The 19364-nt window shown below is 40.7% G+C and overlaps 1 protein-coding gene across 7 annotated transcripts in view; it reads right to left on the bottom strand.

Annotated features, from left to right (window-relative positions):
- CAPN3 (calpain 3) overlaps positions 1–19364 on the bottom strand; it is a 48293-nt gene that overhangs the window by 27470 nt on the left and 1459 nt on the right. For 3 of the 7 annotated variants that reach the window (XM_060005067.1, XM_060005071.1, XM_060005070.1), the window contains exon 1: positions 6509–6757. The exons of the other annotated variants lie outside the window; for them this stretch is intronic. In XM_060005067.1, the coding sequence (XP_059861050.1) occupies positions 6509–6757 (249 nt within the window). Of the gene's footprint in view, positions 1–6508; positions 6758–19364 lie in introns of those variants that run through there. 7 annotated transcript variants of the gene reach the window in all.

Raw genomic sequence — 19364 nt, 5'->3', positions numbered from 1 at the left:
GGCTCTGTCACTTTAACTTGGGGACCTAAGACTTCCGGTCACTTGTTTGGCTATAATTTAGCATGGAGACTGGATCTGTCAGTGATGGATTCCCAGCAATTAGCAACAGATGACCATTTCCTCAGTTTTTGAGTGCTATGGTTTGCAAACATTTTTTTTATTGTATACCTCCATCATTAAAATATTCTGAACATGCAACTGTACATATTCTTATTAGTTTTAAATTATGTGTGTGTGTGTTATCCTAACATATAATGTGCATTATAAGAAAAACAAAAGCATACATTTAAAAGGGTGGGCTAATATAGATATATGTAGGGGACTTCTGGTTTCAGCTCCAACATGTAAAAAGCTTGGAAGTCATCCCTCCCATCCTTACCACAAGAAAAAGCCAAACACCTGAAAACCAGTGACTTTGCTTGGATCCATCAGAGAACTGAGGTTGCAGGGCAACCTACCACCCTGAGATATGGACACAAGTGAAACCAGAGAGTTATAGCCAAGATCTGTTTATCTGGAACAGAAGCTGCCTCAGCCACAAACTGGGAGGAACACTTAAATGGTTACTTTGATGAATTTCAGGAAGCTGAGTGTGGACTAGCACAAAAGTGAGAAACTTCTGGAGGCCACAGTTTTGGGAGAAACCCCCAACCCTTTCATGGTTTTTAACCTCCAAAAATTCCAAGTTCTCATGGTGGAGATCCAAGAAAGATCCCCCCTACAGGGGAAAAGACTTTTCCAGTCTTACCTATGTTGGGGGAAGTGTATTACTCCCACTCCAGCCACCTCCAGGCTTTCTCACCTAAGAAGGGGTAAAAGCTATACCAATGGAGAAACGTGTATGAAGGTCATAGCCCAGAGAGACAGTCTCATTAAAAGAAAGAACTTTAATCATTAGATTATAGAACACTTCCCCTCCCTGATCATACCACCACATCAACAGAGCTCCAGTGAAATAACAGTGACTTACAGCTGAAAGAGCTGCAAGATGTAAACTCTGATAAGTATTTAGGAAAGCCCAAAGTCAAGAGAGGAGACAAAACAAGGATATTAAAGGAATTTGAAGCTTCTGACTCCTGCAGCTGGAGGAAACAAACACAGCACAACTTCTAGCCAGCTTAACGTAAATCCTTATACCAAAGGCTAATGTATCTCAGTTCTTATTACCCAAAGCAATGTGTCTGGCTTTCAGTAAAAAATTACAGGAGATGCCAAAAGCAGGCAAATGCAATCTGAAGAGCAAGCATCAGAACTAGATTCCGATATGACATAGATGTTGGAATTATCAGGCAGGGAATTTAAAATAACTATGATTAGTATGTCAAAAAGTCTAATGGAAAAAGTACATAACATTTAAGAAAAGATGTGCAATATAAGCAGAGAGATGGAAACTCTAAGAAAGAATCAAAAGGAAATGATAGAAATAAAAGACAGTATAACATGTATTTGATGGGCTTATCAGTAGATTAGACATGGACAAGAAAAAAAAATCAGTGAAATTGAAGATGAGACAATAGGAATTTCCTGAAGTGAAATGCAAAGAGAAAAATATAACAGCAAAAACAACAACAACAAAACAGAGCAGAACATCCAAGAACTGTGGGACAATTCAAAAGGTTCAGCATATGCATAATTGGAATACTGGAGGGAAAGAACAGAGCAGAAGAAATATTTGAAGTAATAATGTCCAAGAACTTTCCAAAATTAATGACAGATACCAAATCACAGATCCAAGAAGCACAAAGAACATCAAGTAGCATAAATGCCAGCAAAATAAAACATAACTACACTTAGACATATCATATTCAAACTGCAGATAACCAAAGATAAAGAAAAGATCTTCAAAGAAGCCAAGAGGGAGAAAAATACCTTTGCTCTAGAGGAAAAAAGACAAGAATTATAGTAGACTTCTCTTCAGAAACCATGCAAGCAAGAAATATTTAAATTGATGAAATATTTAAATTGATGAAAGAAAAACCCACCAACCTAGAATTCTATATGCAGAGAATTTATCTTTCAAAACGGAAGGAGACTAGAGGCTTTCTCAGACAAATAAAACCACAGGGAAGGTACTTCCCTGGTGGTGCAGTGGTGAAGACTCCATGCTCCCAATGCAGGGGGCCCCGGTTTGATCCCTGGTCAGGGAACTAGATCCCACATGCATGCCACAACTGAGTGCGCATGCCACAACTAAGGAGCCAGCGAGTTGCAACTAAGGAGCCTGCTGGCTGCAACTAAGGAGCACACATGCTGCAATTAAAGGAGCACATCTACCGCAACTAAGACCCGGCACAACCAAATAAATAAATAAAATAAATGTTTAAAATAATAACCCACAGGGAATTCATTTCCAGCAGACTTGGCTTGCAAGAAATGTTTAAATAAGCTCTTCAAGGAGAAGGAAAATTATATAGATCAGAAACCTGGACTACATAAAGAAAGGAAGCGCATCAGAGAAGGAATAAATGAAGGTAAAATAAAACTTTTAGTTTTCTTATTTTTAATCTAAAGATTATTTAAAGTAATAATCACAGCAACGTGTTGAGTAATTATATCATATGGATAAGTGAAATGCATGACAGTAATGTCATGGGAAGGAAGGGAGGAATTGGGAATTTTCTGTTATAAAGTACTAGACTACATATACAGTGGTATATGTTATTTGAAGGTGAAATCAGATTAGTTGTAAGTGTATATTGGAAACTTTAGCGTAACCATTAACATTTTTTAAAAAGTATAATTGATATACTTAAGAGATAAATGGAATCATATAGAATACTCAATTAAAACCAGAGAAGGCAGGAAAGGGGAGAGGAGAGAAACAAAAATTGCAACAAATAGAAAACAGTTATAAACATAGTAGATATTAATCCAACTATATTATAATCACTTAAATGTGAATGGCCTAAATACATCAATTGAAAGATAGAGATTGTGGGCTTCCCTGGTGGTGCAGTGGTTGAGAGTCTGCCTGCCGATGCAGGGGATGCGGGTTCGTGCCCCGGTCCAGGCAGATCCCACATGCCGCTGAGCGGCTAGGCCCATGAGCCATGGCTGCTGGGCCTGCGCGTCCGGAGCCTGTGCTCCGCAACGGAAGAGGCCACAACAGTGAGAGGCCCGTGTACCGCCAAAAAAAAAAAAAAAGAAGAAAGGTAGAGATTGTGAGAATAGATTTTTTTAAAAGACCCAACGATATGTTATCTACCAGAAAATCGCTTTAAATATAAAGACTCGGATAGCTAGAGAAGGATACACCATGCTAATGCTCATCAAAAGAAAGCTGGAGGGCTTCCCTAGTGGCGCAGTGGTTAAGAATCTGCCCTGCCAATGCAGGGGACAGGGGTTCCAGCGCTGCTCTGGGAAGATCCCACATGCCACGGAGCAAATAAGCCCGTGCGCCACAACTACTGAGCCTGCGCTCTAGAGCCCACGAGCAACAACTACTGAGCCCACGTGCCACAACTACTGAAGCCCACGTGCCTAGAGCCCGTGCTTCGCAACAGGAGAGCCACCGCAATGAGAAGCCTGCGCACCGCAATGAAGAGTAGCCCCCGCTTGCCGCAACTAGAGAAAGCCAGCATGCAGCAACAAAAGACCCAACTCAGCCGAAAAAAATAAATAGATAAATAGATAAATAAATTAAAAAAAGAAAGAAAGAAAGCTGGAATAGCTGTATAAATTTCAGACAAAGCAGACTTCATTACAAGGAAAATTATCAGAGATAAAGAGATGCATTACATAATGATAAAGGAGTCCTTTGTCCAAGAAAACATACAATCCTAAATGTGGATGCACCTAACAATAGAGTGTCAAAAGACATGAGGCAAAAAGTGATACATCTGAAAGGAAAAATAGACAAATCTAGTATTATAGTTGGAGACTTTAACACCCCTTGTTCATGAACTTCAGCAGGTAGAAAATCAATAAGGATATAGTTGACCTGAATGGCACTAGCAATCAACTTAATCTAATTAACATTTATAGACTACTCCACCCAACAATAGCAGAATACGCATTCTGCTCTCAATATCACATGGAAGAGTCACTAAGATAGACCACATTCTGGGCTATAAAACACACCTCAACAAATTTAAAAGAATAGAAAATATGCAAAGTATGTTTTCAGACTACAGTGGAATGAAACTAGAAAGCAATAAAAATAAGACAACTGGAAAATCCCAAATTATTTGGAAATTAAACAGCACACTTCTAAATAACACACAAGTCAAAGAAGAAGTTTCAAGAGAAGTTAAAAATTGCTTTGAACTAAATAAAAATGAAAATATATCATCAAAATTTGTGGGATGCAGTGAAACCAGTGCTTAGAGGGAAATCTATAACATTAAGTGCATATATTAGAAAAGAAGAAAGATCTGATATCAATACCAATATTCTACCTCAGGACACCAGAGAAAGAAAAAAAATTTAAGCTCAAAGCAAGCAGAAAAACAGAAATAATAAAAGAGCAGAATCAATGAAATTGAAAATAGCAAAACAAGAGAGAATCAATAAAGCCAAAAACTGGTTCCTTGAAAAGGTCAATAAAATTAATAAACCTGTAGCCATGCTCACCAAGGAAAAAAGAGAGAAGACACCAATTACCAACAGCAGAAATGGAGAGATCACCACTACTGATCCCAGGGACATTAAAAGGATAATAAAGGAATACTGCAGATACCTCTAAGCCCACAGATTTGATAACTTTAGATAAAATGGACTAATTTCGTAAAAGACACAAAACTCACACAAAGACAAACAGACCATCTGAATATGGCTATACCTATTGAAGAAATTTATTCAATGATTAATAACCCTCCAAAAAAAAAGCACCAGATCCAGATGATTTATTGGTGAATTCTATGAAACATTCAAGGAAGAAATGATACAAATTCTCTACAATATCTTCCAGAAAAATCGAAGCAGAGGGATCACTTCCTAACTCATCCTATGAGGCCAGTATTACCCTAATACCCAAACCAGAAAAAGACATTGCCAAGGAAAACTACAGACCAGTATCTCTTATGAAAATAGAAACCAAATCCTCAAAAAAAAAAAATTAGTAACTCAAAAACAACAATGTATAAACAAAATTATATACTACAAGTATATAATTTACCTGGGATTTATTCCAGGTATGCAAGACTGGTTCAACATTTGAAAATCAATCAATGACATCCATCACAACAGGCTAAGAAGAAAAATCACATGATCATATATCAGTTGATGCAGAAAAAGCATTTAACAAAATTCAATACCCATTCATGATAAAAACTCCTAGGAATAGAGGGGAACGTCCTCAAGTTGGTAAAGAAAATTTACTTTTAAAAAGTTTTAAACGAACTGCAGTTATCTTCATATTTAATGTTAAGAAATTAGATGCTTTCCCCTTAAGGTCAGAAACAAGTCAAAATGTCTCCTCTTACCACTCTTATTCGACATCATACTGAAAGTCCTAGCTAATGAAATAAAACAAGAAAAGGAAATAAAATTTATAAAGACTGGAAAGGAAGAAATAAGCTCTTTATTCACAGATGACATAATTGTCTATGTAGAAAATCCCAAACAAATGCCAAAAAGAAAAAAAAACCTTTTTGGAACTAATAAGCAAGCACAGTTGCAGGATAGAAGTTTAGTATATAAAAGTCAGTCGCTTTCCTATATACCAGCAATGAACAAATGGAATTTGATAAAAACAAAAACAAACTTCATTTACAATAACACATACACACACAAAGAGAAATACTTTGGTATAAGTTAGTATGAACTCATGTTTTGCTTATTATAAATACAGATAGTTAATATAGAAATACAGTTATGTCTGGGATGAGTCCTAGGAATCTGCATTTTAAACTGGCATCCCAAGGTGATTCTGATGCAGGCAGTCCAAAGACCACACTTTGAGAAGCACAGAGTAGCTGAATACAGTTGAAACAAATGGACTCCTCAATTGCCAGGCAGTAAGGTATCTTTGAGCAAACTGCTTCTCCCTGTAGGGAGTGTGGCTGGTCAGCATGGACCTTTTTGTTTACACAGAAGTGACACATCACTAATGAACCAGCCTTAGGCAAGAAGTTAAGAAGGCAAATCTCTAGCCTCCTGCAGCCTCCTATGTCATAACTGTTCACCAGATTCCAGGGAACTCTCCTTGAAACTGTGAGCCCTAGTCCTCTTCACCACTCCACTTTCCCACCCCCAGAATACCTGCTCTCGAGAAGAAACATCAATTATTCCTTACTGTTTTACTACGAATTTAAGTCAGTGCATTAGCTCTCTTAAAAATATTTACAGTCTCAGGGATCTATAAAGTATTAAATAATCTCTAGTTCAGGAATAGAAAATAACAGCTCCAGTTTCAGGAGGAAGCAGGAAAGTATTTTGGGGGCAAATGGGTAGGAGAATGTTGATAAGCCACTTGCTCAGATCCGGGATCTGTGGCCTCAGGCTCTGGACCACTTGACCTCCCATCCCCAAGAGCTGTCTCCTGAAGCCCCGTCCCTCCTATCCCTACCTTTGGCCTTTTCCACATGATGGCCTTCATCTTGGTTTTCTGGCTCAGCTCATGGGAGCCCAGGGACTGAACACCTGCTGGGAACACACGGTCTTCAAAGAGGCACTTCTGAGCCAGGCACCGTTGTCTGAGAACAACAAAATCCTGCCCCTCATACTTGAGGGGCCGTGTGGCGGTGCCTTCTCCGTTTCTCCTGTTCCTCTCCCGGATCACACGGTCACAGAAGAATCCTGGCAGCAGGTAGGGCATGGTGACCGCTCAGGGAGTGGAGCTGGGACTTCACTGTGGCCTCTCTCCTGCTGCGCCCTCAGTCCAAGGCCTAATCCTCCCGTGAATGGGCCGGAGCCTATATAGCTCCTCCACTCTCAGCAGCGCAATGCAAATGAACACAGCCCAGAGAAAGGCCGTGGTCAGAGTCAGCAGCTTTGGCTGGAGGCCCCTGAGCCCACGGTCAAGGGGCAACACCATGCCAGTCAGACAGGGAGCTGGCAAGGGGAGTGAGAGAGCCAGGGACAGCCCCAGGACAGGCCACAAGACCTGCAGACCTTCAGGCTACTTCCATCAGCCTTGCTGGGATTCTTTCTTTAAAAAGAGAAAATATAGTTACAGAGAGGCTTACCCTGCCTCAGCAAAAGGCATTCATGCCTTTAACACTGGCGGCCAATGGGATATAGCATGGGGCCTTCGAAACATGCTGTATACACTAATCCTATACAGGCTCCTGAATGCATAGGAGGATTCTGTTCCGGGCCATTGTCTGAGGTTAATGAAGCCTTCATTCTCCTGATGTCCCTGCCCCATCCCCCCAAAGACCTTGACTGGCCATTTAGGGACTCTAATCTGTGAGAGGGACCCAGAGGGTAGGTAGCTTGACCTCAAATGAGAGTCCCTGTTAGAGTGGGTTCCAGTGCAGTGAACAGACATCCACGGTTGTGAGTTCAGGACCTTTGAGGCAGAGAAAGTGGTAGATGGGGAAGGAGGATAAATGTGTGTTGGAATATATTCACAAGAAAACTGAGCTTTTTCAAAATTTCACCATGCACAGACGGGCAACTCGAGAGTAAGGGCAGGGAGCTGGCATGGGTGGAAACTCCGTTCTGGCAGCCTTCCCACTAGGAGGATGCCATCTCCCTGTCCACTTGTTCACTCTTGTCAGTTTTTGTCAGTGCTTCTCAAAGTGTGGACTTTGGACTACCTGCATCAGAATCACCTGGGATGCAAGTTTAAAATGCAGATTCTAGGGCTTACCCCAGACCTAAGGATTCAGATCCTCTTGGTAGGGGTTTGGGACTCTGCAATTTAAATAAGCACATCAGAGATTCTATGTTCACTAGTGTTTGAAACCATGACGTTGGCTTTACAGGACACTATAATAGCTCAACGTAATTCTTTTTTTTTTTTTTTTTTTTTTTTTTGCGGTATGTGGGCCTCTCACTGTTGTGGCCTCTCCCGTTGTGGAGCACAGGCTCCGGACGCGCAGGCCCAGCAGCCATGGCTCATGGGGCCCAGCCACTCCGCGGCATGCGGGATCCTCCCGAACCGGGGCACGAACCCACGTCCCCTGCATCGGCAGGTGGACTCTCAACCATTGCGCCACCAGGAAAGCCCTCAACGTAATTCTTGAGGTCAGTTTTTTTAAGAAATAATTTTATTTTTATTCAGTTTATACATGAACAAAGTTTTAAAAAGTCAAACAAAAGTTACCTAGAGGAATAGCAGTCTCTTGCCCTGCAAATTTCTCTCCTCAGAGACAGCCACTTTTAATTCTTTTAGCTCTTTCTTCTGGTATTTACCTCTATATTTCTAAATAATATGCTTATTTTATTACTTTTTAATTTATTATTTTTAGAAAGTATCAATAGAATTCCTATTTGGGGGAATGAGATTTAGGTTTCTCACATTATGCTCTGCCCATCATCTTCCCAAAATACTTATGTCATAAATTTTAGAGAAATTAAAATTCATTATTTCCTTTAATATAATTAAATATTGTTCACTTCTTAACTAAGTAGTATGCTGTGTTACATTTCCTTTCTGTATAAATGTTTCTTTTCTCTTACTCTTTATAATTCTCTGATTTTTTTATGTATCCATCAGTGCTTTTCTTCAGCAGTAGTTTTTACAAATACTTAAATGCATAGATAACCTAGAGGTTCATTGCTCCCCAACCTAGGGCCTTCCTTTACAGCCCTTCTCCCCTACAGACCAGACCAGCAATCTTCCAGGTCTGGAGCAGTGGCCTGGGACTGACTGCCCTTCTCCTGGGTGGAAATCTGTTTCCTGGATTTTAACCCTTCTTTGGTTCACTCCTCGATTTTACTGGCACACAACTTGCAGTTTTCGTAAGAATGGATGAGTGGGAGGTAAGTCACTTGAGTCCTTGCCCATCTATCTCTTTTCTATCTTTGCACTTGATTGAAAATTTGTCTAGGTGTTTTAGGTTGAAAATCAGTTTCCTTCAGAAGTTTTAAGGCATTGTCTCATTGCTCCTGGCATCTGGTGTTGAGAAGTATGATGCAATTTTTATGAACATTCCTTTGTATGTGACCTGTCTTTTCCCTCTGAAAGCTTTTAGGGTTTTCTCCCTTCTCCCTCTCCCCAACAATCCCCCACCCCAATTCCGAAAGCTACATTTGTGTGTCTTGGTATGAGTTTATTTATTTTTAAAATTCTTTGTGCTGAGCCCTCAGTGACTCCTTTCAAGGTAGAGAATTTTGTCTGGGATTCTCTGGGATATTCTTATATTATTTCTTTTACATTTCTCTCCCTTTCAATTATTTTTTCTCCCTTTCTTCCTTTCTCTCTTTCTTTTTTTCCTTTTCCTTGATTTTATATTTTAACCCTGTTATTGAAATGTTAGATTTTAGCTATCACAGTTTTTTAGCTTTTTATTATGAAAAATTTCAAACTTGCAGAAAAGTTTAAAGAATGGACACCCATATAGCTTACATCTACATTCAACAATTGTTAACATTTTGCCATCTTTGTTTTACCTATCTATATATGTATGTATAGATTTTATTATTTTTTTGCTGAACCATTTGAAAGAGTGTTGTTTGTACAATGACAGTTTACACCTAAATACTTAGGGATATACTTAGGATACACCAGGCATCTCCTAAAGACAAGAACACTCTCCTACTGACCATAATGCCATTATCACTAAGAAAATTAACTACTGCTCTCTAATATTATCCAAGATCCAAATCGCTGTGATAATTTTTTCAGTTGTTCCCCAAATGTCTTTTATAGATGCTTTTATTTTTTGAACCAGTATCCAATTAATGTTCACAATGAAATTTAATAATTCAATAATTGGATTAGGTGGTGTTAAAGTGGGAATTAGTGAATTGGAAGCTACTTCAGAAGAAATCATGTAGAATACCACACAGAGAATCAAAGATGGGAAATTTTTTTAAAAAAGAGGTTAAGATATATGTGATAGAGCAAGATAAGATCAGCATATATTTCATTGGAGTTCTAGAAGAAGATAACAGAAAATATGGGGAGAAATAATATTCTAAGAGATTTTCTACAATGGATTAATGACTCCAATCCTCAGATTCAAGATCCCAATGAATCCTAAGCAGGAAAGATATAAAGAAATACACGTTTAGACACAACAATGCAGAATACCATAGACAGAGAGGAGTTTGAAAGCAGTCAGAGAGAAAAGGCAGATGGCCTATTAAGGGATACCAAATAGAATGATTGCTGACTTCAACAACAACGTAATCCAGAGGACAGCACTGAGAATAAACCTAGGGCTGATTACTCAGGAAAAGTATTTTAAGAGTGACAGCAAATTTCACACAAATAAAAATTGAAACGCTTACTACAAACAGACCCCCACTAAAGGAACTTTTAAACAATGTACTTTAGGAAAAAGTAAAATTATTCTAGAAAGAAAAGTCTAAGACTCAGGAAGGATCAGTAAACAAAGAAATTGGCAAATGTGTGTAAATTTAAGCAAATATTGAAAAATTACAATATTTTCTAATTTTAAGGTTGAAAAATCAAGATAGAGATAAAATTCTGAACAACCATGGCATATTAGTTAGAAGAGGAGTACTTAAAGTGCTCTATGTTCCTCATATTATTTATGAGAAAAATAATGGTATTGATATTTCAGGCTTTGTCAAGATAATATGTATGCTAACAATTTAAGGCAACCACTGAAAAGACAGAAACAATCAATAACTTCCAAACTAGTAGAAAGAAAAAAGAATGAGAGAAAGCACTTTTAATCAATTAAAAGGACATAAAGAGGAAAACAGGAACATTTCAAAAGAAATACAAACAGAAAGGTTATGGTTAGGAAGATAGAAATAAACCCAAAGTACATCAAAGCTCATAATCAATGTAAATAGACTAAAATCTCCAGTTAAAAGACAAAGGTTTTGGACTTCCCTGATGGTCCAGTGGTTAAGAATCCGCCTTCCAATGCAGGGGACCTGGGTTTGATCCCTGGTCGGGGAACTAAGATCCCACATGCCGCAGGACAACTAAGCCCCCACACGCAACTACTGAGCCCATGCACCACATCAGGACATAGAAATGTTGAAAGTAAAAGAATGAAAAAAATATATATCAAGCAAAAACTTGCCCCCAAAGTTGCTGTATCTACATTAATATCCAATATGATTGACTTTAGAGAAAAAAAAAAAGGTTTTTAAAGAGATAAAATGGTTACTAAAAATTCCTAGAAGAATAAATATTACCACTGACTCAAGAAGAAAAACAATTTCAAATGATCCCATTATTATTGAAGAGGCTGTATTTTCATTAATAAATAAAATCTTCCCTTATAGAAAACACTGGCAAAATTCTACCAAATATTTAAGAAGCATATAGCTTCCATCTTACACAGTCTCTTCACAGAATAGAAGAAAGAACATTCCCCACTTATTTTAGGAGTTTAATATAACCTTGATCCCAAAATGGGACAGCACTAGAAAGGGAAATATTAAGCCAATCTCACTAATGATCATATATGCAAAAACCTAAATAAAGGATTTGTAAGCCAAAATTCAGTGACATGTAAAAATGATAATACATTCTAAGTTTGTTTTATTCTAAGAATGCAAGGGGTCAATACTGGAAAACTCTATTAATGTAATTTTGTATATTAACTGTTTAAAGAAGGAAAATCACGATTTTCTCAATAAATGCAGAAAGAGTATTAAAGTTCAACAACCATTTATGATTTTAAAAGAAACTCTTAGCAAAGCAGGAATAGAGGGGAACTTTCTTAATCATAAGTTGTTTCTACAAATCAATGTGTAGAAAATCTATTCAACAGTGAAATATTAAGAATACTCCCTTTAAAATGGGAAACCTGAGGAAGATGCCTGCTATCTCCTTAGTTATTAACATTATGCTAGAGGGTTTCGCCAGTGCAATAAAACATGAATTAGCCTGCTGAATACAGTTGTGCATAATGCACTAGGTAGCCCCATCATTATTTTCACGTGACCTAACTATTTATACAGAAACATAGACTCTATAGACAAATAACTTGGGATCAATAATCAAATTATTAGAATTACTAGGAGTTTAGTGGGAGTTCCCTGGCAGTCCAGTGGTTACTCGGGCTCGGCACTTTCACTGCTGTGGCCCGGGTTCAATCCCTGGTATCCTGCAAGCCACGTGGCTCGGCCAAGAGAAAAAAAAAAAAGGCTTATTGGCACAAGGTGTGTTAGCACAAAGATAAACACACACAATGGAACACAACAGAGAGCGCAGAAACAGAGCCACGCATTGATAGATATTTGATTTATTTAAAAAGTGTCATGAAAAAGGGATTGTCTTTTTAATGAATTGTGCTGGAAACTTTGAATATCCATATGGAAAAACAACAAAATGTGATCCCTATCTTATATGCAAAAATAATTTCTAGATGTATTATAGACCCAAATATGAAGGCAGAAAAATAAAGTTTCTAAATGATAATAAAAAGGAATTACTTTGGTTTAGGAAAAACATTCTTAACAGAACACAAAAAGCACTAACTATAAAGGAAAAAATAAATTAAGAATTAATTTAGAACTTCTAATTAAGAGCTTTTAATTTAGAATTTTTTAAGTAAAAAAATACCCTTAAAAGAGGGAAAAGTTTGGACTTCCCTGGCAGTCCAGTGGTTAAGACTCTGGGCTTCCAATGCAGGGGGCGTGGGTTCGATCCCTGGTCAGGGAAATAAGATCCCACATGCCGCGTGGTGTGGCCAAAAAATGGGAAAAAAAGCACATCTAAACAATAAATGATTAGTATCCAGGATACATAAAGAATGCTTATGATTCAAGTTGAAAAAAACAACTGACTCAATAGAAAAATGAGCGAAAGACATTAACAGCTATTTTGTGGACAGCAAGATAAATAATCAAGAACTACATGAATTATGAAAAGATGCTCTTCTTTATTCATAATCAATGAAATGCATCTTCTCATACCTTTCTTGGCTATTTCTGTCTCTGCCCCTCCCATTCTCAGAGCTCTACTGCTGAGTTATTTCAGCTTGTTCCTCCCATGATGTCTAGAGTCCTGTCTCCATCACGACTTTCAGGAGGAGCTGCTGTCTTGCGGAATATAATGGGAGGCAGTCCTAAATGTTATCGATATTTATAGAATCGTCACACTTTCGCCAAAACTTATGCTTCCCCAGCCCCACTCCAGGATGGCACTGTGATGATTCTCTGCTGAGTAGAGAGGGGGCTGGCTCTCAACTGGGTACCTCATTTTGCCTTTCACTTACCATCACCGCTATTGACAATCGCGCTAAGCAAGTCATGTACGGTATCTCATTTAATCCTTAAAACAACTCTATGAAAGTAGGAATTTTCTTTTCACATGGGAGGAAACTGAGACCCAGAAATGGTCCGTAACTTGCCTGAGGTCACATTGGTAAGAGGGGGAGCCGGGATTTGAATCCAGTTTCTTTGACTTGAAAGCCTGTGCACTTCGTCACCGTGTTATGCTCCTGTCCTCAGCTGCCTATCCTAATATTGCTACCTAACCTTGAGCACCTACTAGGATTTTATGGATACTCAGATACAGCCATATGATGAGAATATCACTATGTGCATTATAGAAGAGAAACTCGAAACTTGGAAAGTTTATGTGACTTGCTAGGGGCAGAGCCAAGGTTCAGACCAGGTCTGTTTGGTTCTAAATCCAGCTGTCTTAACCACTCTGCACCATGCCCCCAATTCTTCCTTTTAGCGGCTAGCCCAGGGATCCCCACTTCTTTCTAAACTGTCTGACAGATGATGACACTAAAACAGATTACAAGCAGACCTCCCAGCTGGTTTTACTGGAAAGATGATATCCCTGAGAGAAGCAGCTGCACAGCGACTGGGCTCTAGGCCCAGAAACAGAGGGCTCACTGCACACAGCATCGGTGTTTCTGTAGCTCTGCTCCCTCCCTCTCATCTCACACTGGAATGAAATAAATTTATTTTGTGCCAAACTAGGATTTCTTCTTTTCGGAATTGAGTAACTCAGGTCACGTGACCCCCTGCGGGGAAGTTACCCAGGGTGGGGTGTTGATTATAGAGGTGATGGGCATGTGGAAGAGGTCGTTAGAGCAACAGACCTCTGGTGTCCCCACAGATTGTCAGAAAACTTTCAACTTCAGAGTGCTGATGTAAAGGCCAAGCACTGGGTCCCAGGAAGTCAATAGGCAGCTGTCTTCTACATTTCGCTCCTTTTCTTTAACTCTAGTTCAGACTAAAAGGAACCAGCCTCCTTGAAGAAATGATTCATTCCAGATCTAGAGCAAGAAATGTACAAGATGAGCCTGAGACTTTTTGTTGTGGCCAGAAAACAAGGAAGCTACTGAAAATGAATGGGGTCATGTCAAATGATACAGGCAACTTGTAGGAGGCTCCCATTGTCTGAAGATGGGACAATTTGAACATCAAAAAGAATAATGACTGTAATAGATTAAACTATGTTGCAGTGTTTCCTACTGATCACACTGTTCATAGGGTATTATCTCAAGCTGTGATACCTAGGAATAGAGAGAACATAGGAATACTGTTGATTCTCATTATTCATGGTAGTTACATTCTATAAAGTCACTGTGACTGTGAGTGCTCAATTAGTGAATATTGAGTCATTGCACCTGGAGGAAATACAGCATTAGATTCCTGGGTGTCTACCGTCAATACATAACCTTATTTTATGTGTGTTTCTGTGTAAAGACACCTTATTTAATATATATATTAATTCATTAACATTGAACTCACAGCACTATAGCTCATGCCTGAATGAAGCTTATCTAACACATGTATTTTCTCTCCAAGGCACATCACAGCCTTCTTGCACTTAGGAACACTAAATAGCACTTCAGCACTACACGTTGGGGGACATTTTATTTATTTATTTATTTGCCCTAAGCCTGTTTGCTTCATTTTTTTTTAAAACATGTTTACTCTTCTTTTTTTTTTTTAATTTTATTTTTGGCTGTGTTGGATCTTTGCTGCTGTGCATGGGCTTTCTCTAGTAGCGGCGAGCATGGGCTACTCTTTGTTGCTGTGTGCAGGCTTCTCATTGCGGTGGCTTCTCTTGTTGTGGAGCACGGGCTCTAGGCCTGTGGGCTTCAGTAGTGTGGCACGCGGCCTCAGTAGTTGTGGCCCAAGTGCTCTAGAGCGCAGGCTCAGTAGTTGTGGCATATGGGCTTAGTTGTTCCGCAGCATGTGGGATCTTCCCGGACCAGGGCTTGAACTCGTGTCCCCTGCATTGGCAGGCAGATTCTTAACCATTGTGCCACCAGGGAAGTCTTCATCAGGGACATTTTAAACAGAGAAAAAACGTGGCACCAGACTATGAAAACGATACTTGGTTATAGTCTGAGAGCTGAAACTAAAAGGCAGAGGGTAACCTTGTCTGACTTCAGCTGGGAACATGCATGGAGGGAGACTCAAAATTTTCACTGCCCTACACATGTCAGCAAATGACCGAAGAGGCACCATGGATATTGATTTGGGGGTTACAAATAAATTTCAGTGAGTAGGTGAATTCACAAATACAGAATCCACAAGTCCTGAGGATCGACTGTATGTGGATCATAGCATTGACAACTCCAGGGTTGGAAAAATCACACCTATGGGGTAGAGTTGAGAAGTTTTATGACTATTTGATCTGAAGCAACTAAAGGAAGGATGGCATTATTCACGAATAAGGAGAATTACTATATAGAGGAAATCAGCTGACTCAATTTCACTGTCTGCTGGATCAGGGCCGGATATAATGTGCTAAAATTGTGGCCGGAAGAGTTCTGGCTAGAAATAAGGGTGAACTTTCAGACTGAGAAAGGTACTAACTATAGGTTAATAAAGGAGATGGGGGCATCGTTTTCCCTTCAAAACCTTAACATCAGGAAAGAAGTCCATCTACCTGGAGTGGCAAAAAGTAGTAGTTCCCAAACGTTTTTCAAGCCTATGATTTATAAGGAGTTTTTTTATAGCAGCTTTGATACTGCTTTATAATATATACTCTCTATTCCTGGTGCTCTTGGAGGGTATAATACACTCCTAAAAGTTCTGATGGTGATTATTTAAACCTGAAGTTTGGTTGAAACTGTTAAAGCAAGTGTCAGCTTCTCTTAAGCAGTATGCTTCCCAGGTGTTAGCTGAGGGCTCATGGTTCCTTGGAGATCCTGAATCCCCACATCATAGCCTCTGAGAGGTCAGACCCTCCTCCCTCCCACCACAGTTCGGCGGGTTCCGGGCAGCTTGCTTCTTTATGCTTCTGTCTTTCCCCACTCCTGTCCTTTCCACATTCTGACTTCCTGGTGTGCTGGCCCAGTTCGGCCTGTGTAAATCAAGACGCTAACTTCCGCCCTTTACTGAGAAAAGTTATATACTTGCCTCCGGCGTTTCACAAGTTCATTGGTAAAGAGGTCTTTGAGGGTCAGGTCAAGGGGAGGGATGACCCTCACCTGTGTGGTCTCCTGCCCTGTTGCTTCCCCCACCCCCCTTTGGTTTCTGTTCTAGCTCTCCTTCCTCTTGTAAGTAAATCAGCATTTTTTTTTCCTTTTTTTTCCCCTAGAAAACAACCATGTCCAGCCCCCTTCCTATAACTACAAGAATCTTCCTACTTTTTCCTTATGTGTTTTCCTCTTGAAGAGAAAAGCTGACGATTCAGCCACGGTAAGGATTCACATATAAACACATCTGGATAAATATGTATAAAATATCAAAGATAATTTTGTAGTGGTAACAAGACCTAACCTGAAGAATGTAGTGGTTTATTTTATTTTTTAATTTTTGTCTTGTGTAACAGCTTGAGACAAGGGAGAAGTTAGCTCTGCCTGGATGCTGGGGAATTGGGAAGGGGTAGGAGACCAGGTCAGACAGAGAGCAGCAAAGCCCAGCTGGTGGGGTTGGATTCAGGCTGCTAGGCAGCAGAGGAGAAAGAAATGGTTTGGGAAAAGGAGTAGGAAGGGGATGGCAGGACTGTGAGTTAAGGGGGAAAGGGGTCTTATTTGTCTATTCTCAAGGTACTTTTCCCCCCTCATATTTTAACATCCCTGAAATTGTGATGCATGTTATATTAGAAAGCCTCCTCCAATTGCATTCAGCTGGGTGGTGGTCGTGACCTTCCGTGGATACCCTCTGATAAGATCTTAGTACCAGCATCAAAATCTTCTAGACTTGTTGAAAGATGGTTCATGATAAATTACAACTTGGGAAACTTACGTAAACTCTAGCCTTAAAAAGAGTGTAAATCAAGAGATTTCCAGGTATGGAAACTATAGGAAATAAAGTCACCTGTTCAGAATATAAAGGGGCTGCTGTCTGTCTGGGAAAGAGGTTTCCTCAGGTCTAGGTGTTGGCAGAGGGAGCTAGCTGACCCAAGGAGTGCAGGAGAGCAGGGCTGAGAGCCAGGTTAGACCAACCAGGGCAAAGCACAGTTGGATATGGGGTTGTAATAATAATAACAGGTAAGAGGGAAGGCATACACCAGAGGAATGTGGGTGAAGTTGGGACCCAGCTCCGAACTGGCAAAGGGTCAGGCTCTGAAAAGATGGAGCCATGGGGACAGGACCTGAGGGGAAGAGGCAGTTAGGCAGCCTATGGCTGGAGGCCCAGCCATTGCCGGTCAGTTATAAAGCACTGGATCTGGAGATAAAGGAAAGATGGTAAATTCCCCCAACCCCCAAGAACCAGTGGAAACAAAGTTAAGCAGAAAGTGGCTCAGGGAAAATGCAGAATCCCAGCTATCAGCCCCAGGAGCTTAGACGGCAGAGGAGGAAGGGAAAACAGATTTCCTAGGGAAAGAGCTGACGGGATAAATTGGGGGTGGCTGTCCATCAATGATGCAGTTTTGACCTCAACTCAGCTGTGAATGGGAGGCCCAAATAGGTTATAACCTCTCCTGGCAGAGCCAAGAGACACTGAGGCTGTATCCATCACGTGCAGTTTAACCTGAAGTCTGACTTAACCTGGTTCCCAAATAGGTGGACTCCTGCTTCTCTGGGGTCCAGGTTAGGGTGGGGCTGGAATGAGATGGAATTTCCTGAAAGGTGACTCTGCCTAGAGCCAGAGACAGGGGAGGCTCAGGAACACGCTGCCAGTCTCTGTTGTTGGCGGCCTTAGTGAGCTGAGCTGACTCAGAGGGTTAGCACTGCATAGAATCTTCTATGCAGAATCCTTGCACAGAATCCTTGTGCCCTGCACCACAAGAGGATGTGAGTCAACTTGCCTATGGAGGGGCCCTCGCCGGGAAGGGCAGAGGCACCAAGAAGGGAGATGCTGCCTCCCAAGGGAGAATTCCCTCGTGGGCTTCTGGGTCTCTGTGGAGCGATCTGGGGGTCCTGCATTCCCAAGGGAAGGAGGGTACCAGATGCACAAGGCCTTGCAGCTGGCCCGTGTCCCATCCCTCCAAAAGCAAAAGGGATCTAGGTTGCCCCTGATTTTAAGAGTGATTGCAGGAGAGTATGGAGAAATAACCTGGAATGCACAAGGCAAAGGCAGATGGGGAAAATGGGAGCATTTGCTCACTGCCTTATTCCAGAGGTTGTCATAGCCGATAACTGAGTGAGCAGCCAAGTTCCCCGACCCAGTGTGATTCCCCCTTTATGTGGTCACCTTCACCCTCGAATGATGCACTCACATTTCACAATCAGACACACATTTTGTATTTGATGGGGATGACTGTAATGGCCCAAAAGGACAGGCAGTTTCCTGCCCACGAGGGGATGGTTCATATGCATATCCTCTTGTTCAGTTGGACTGATTCACTTAGATCAGGCACGAGATACTCAAACACATTGCTTTGAGTAGTATCTTGACTGGTCTAAAGGCTGTGTATGAGAAGACTTAGAACAACAGAGCAGCTGAATGTGTAGGGGTCCAGGAGAGAGGGTGACGGAGAGATGGACAGGGAGGCCGGGGCTGACTGGAGAAGGGCCTATAGCCCAGGTAAGGAGTTTGGACTTATCTGAAAACATGGGGGGAGGGGAGAACAGTGTCACTGAAGATATTTCATCAGGGATGCGACGTGTCCCAGTTCCCTCGCAATAGGGCAGTGACTGGGTTGGAGAATGAAGTTCTTTCCAGTCCTCCCTTCCAAACTGAGGGCCCTCAGGACAGTCACGGGCCTGAGCATAGAGCCGGCAGGGAAGGAAAGGGGCCCTTGTGGAACACACAGGGTGAGGACAGGGTTGTTGGATATTTAACCTGGATATTTCATATCAGGTTAAAAGGAAACACATGGCTTGGGACTTCCCTGGCGGTCCAGTGGTTAGTACTCTGCGCTTTCACTGCCGAGTGTCCGGGTCCAATCCCTGGTCAGGGAACTAAGATCCCACAAGCTGCACTGTGGCCAAAACAAAACAAAAGAAACACATGGC

The sequence above is a fragment of the Delphinus delphis genome, chromosome 2 (genome assembly GCF_949987515.2).
Source record: "Delphinus delphis chromosome 2, mDelDel1.2, whole genome shotgun sequence".
NCBI classification, from domain to species: domain Eukaryota; kingdom Metazoa; phylum Chordata; class Mammalia; order Artiodactyla; family Delphinidae; genus Delphinus; species Delphinus delphis.
Note: the sequence above shows the minus strand (reverse complement) of the source record. Positions and strands in the feature narration are given on the sequence as shown.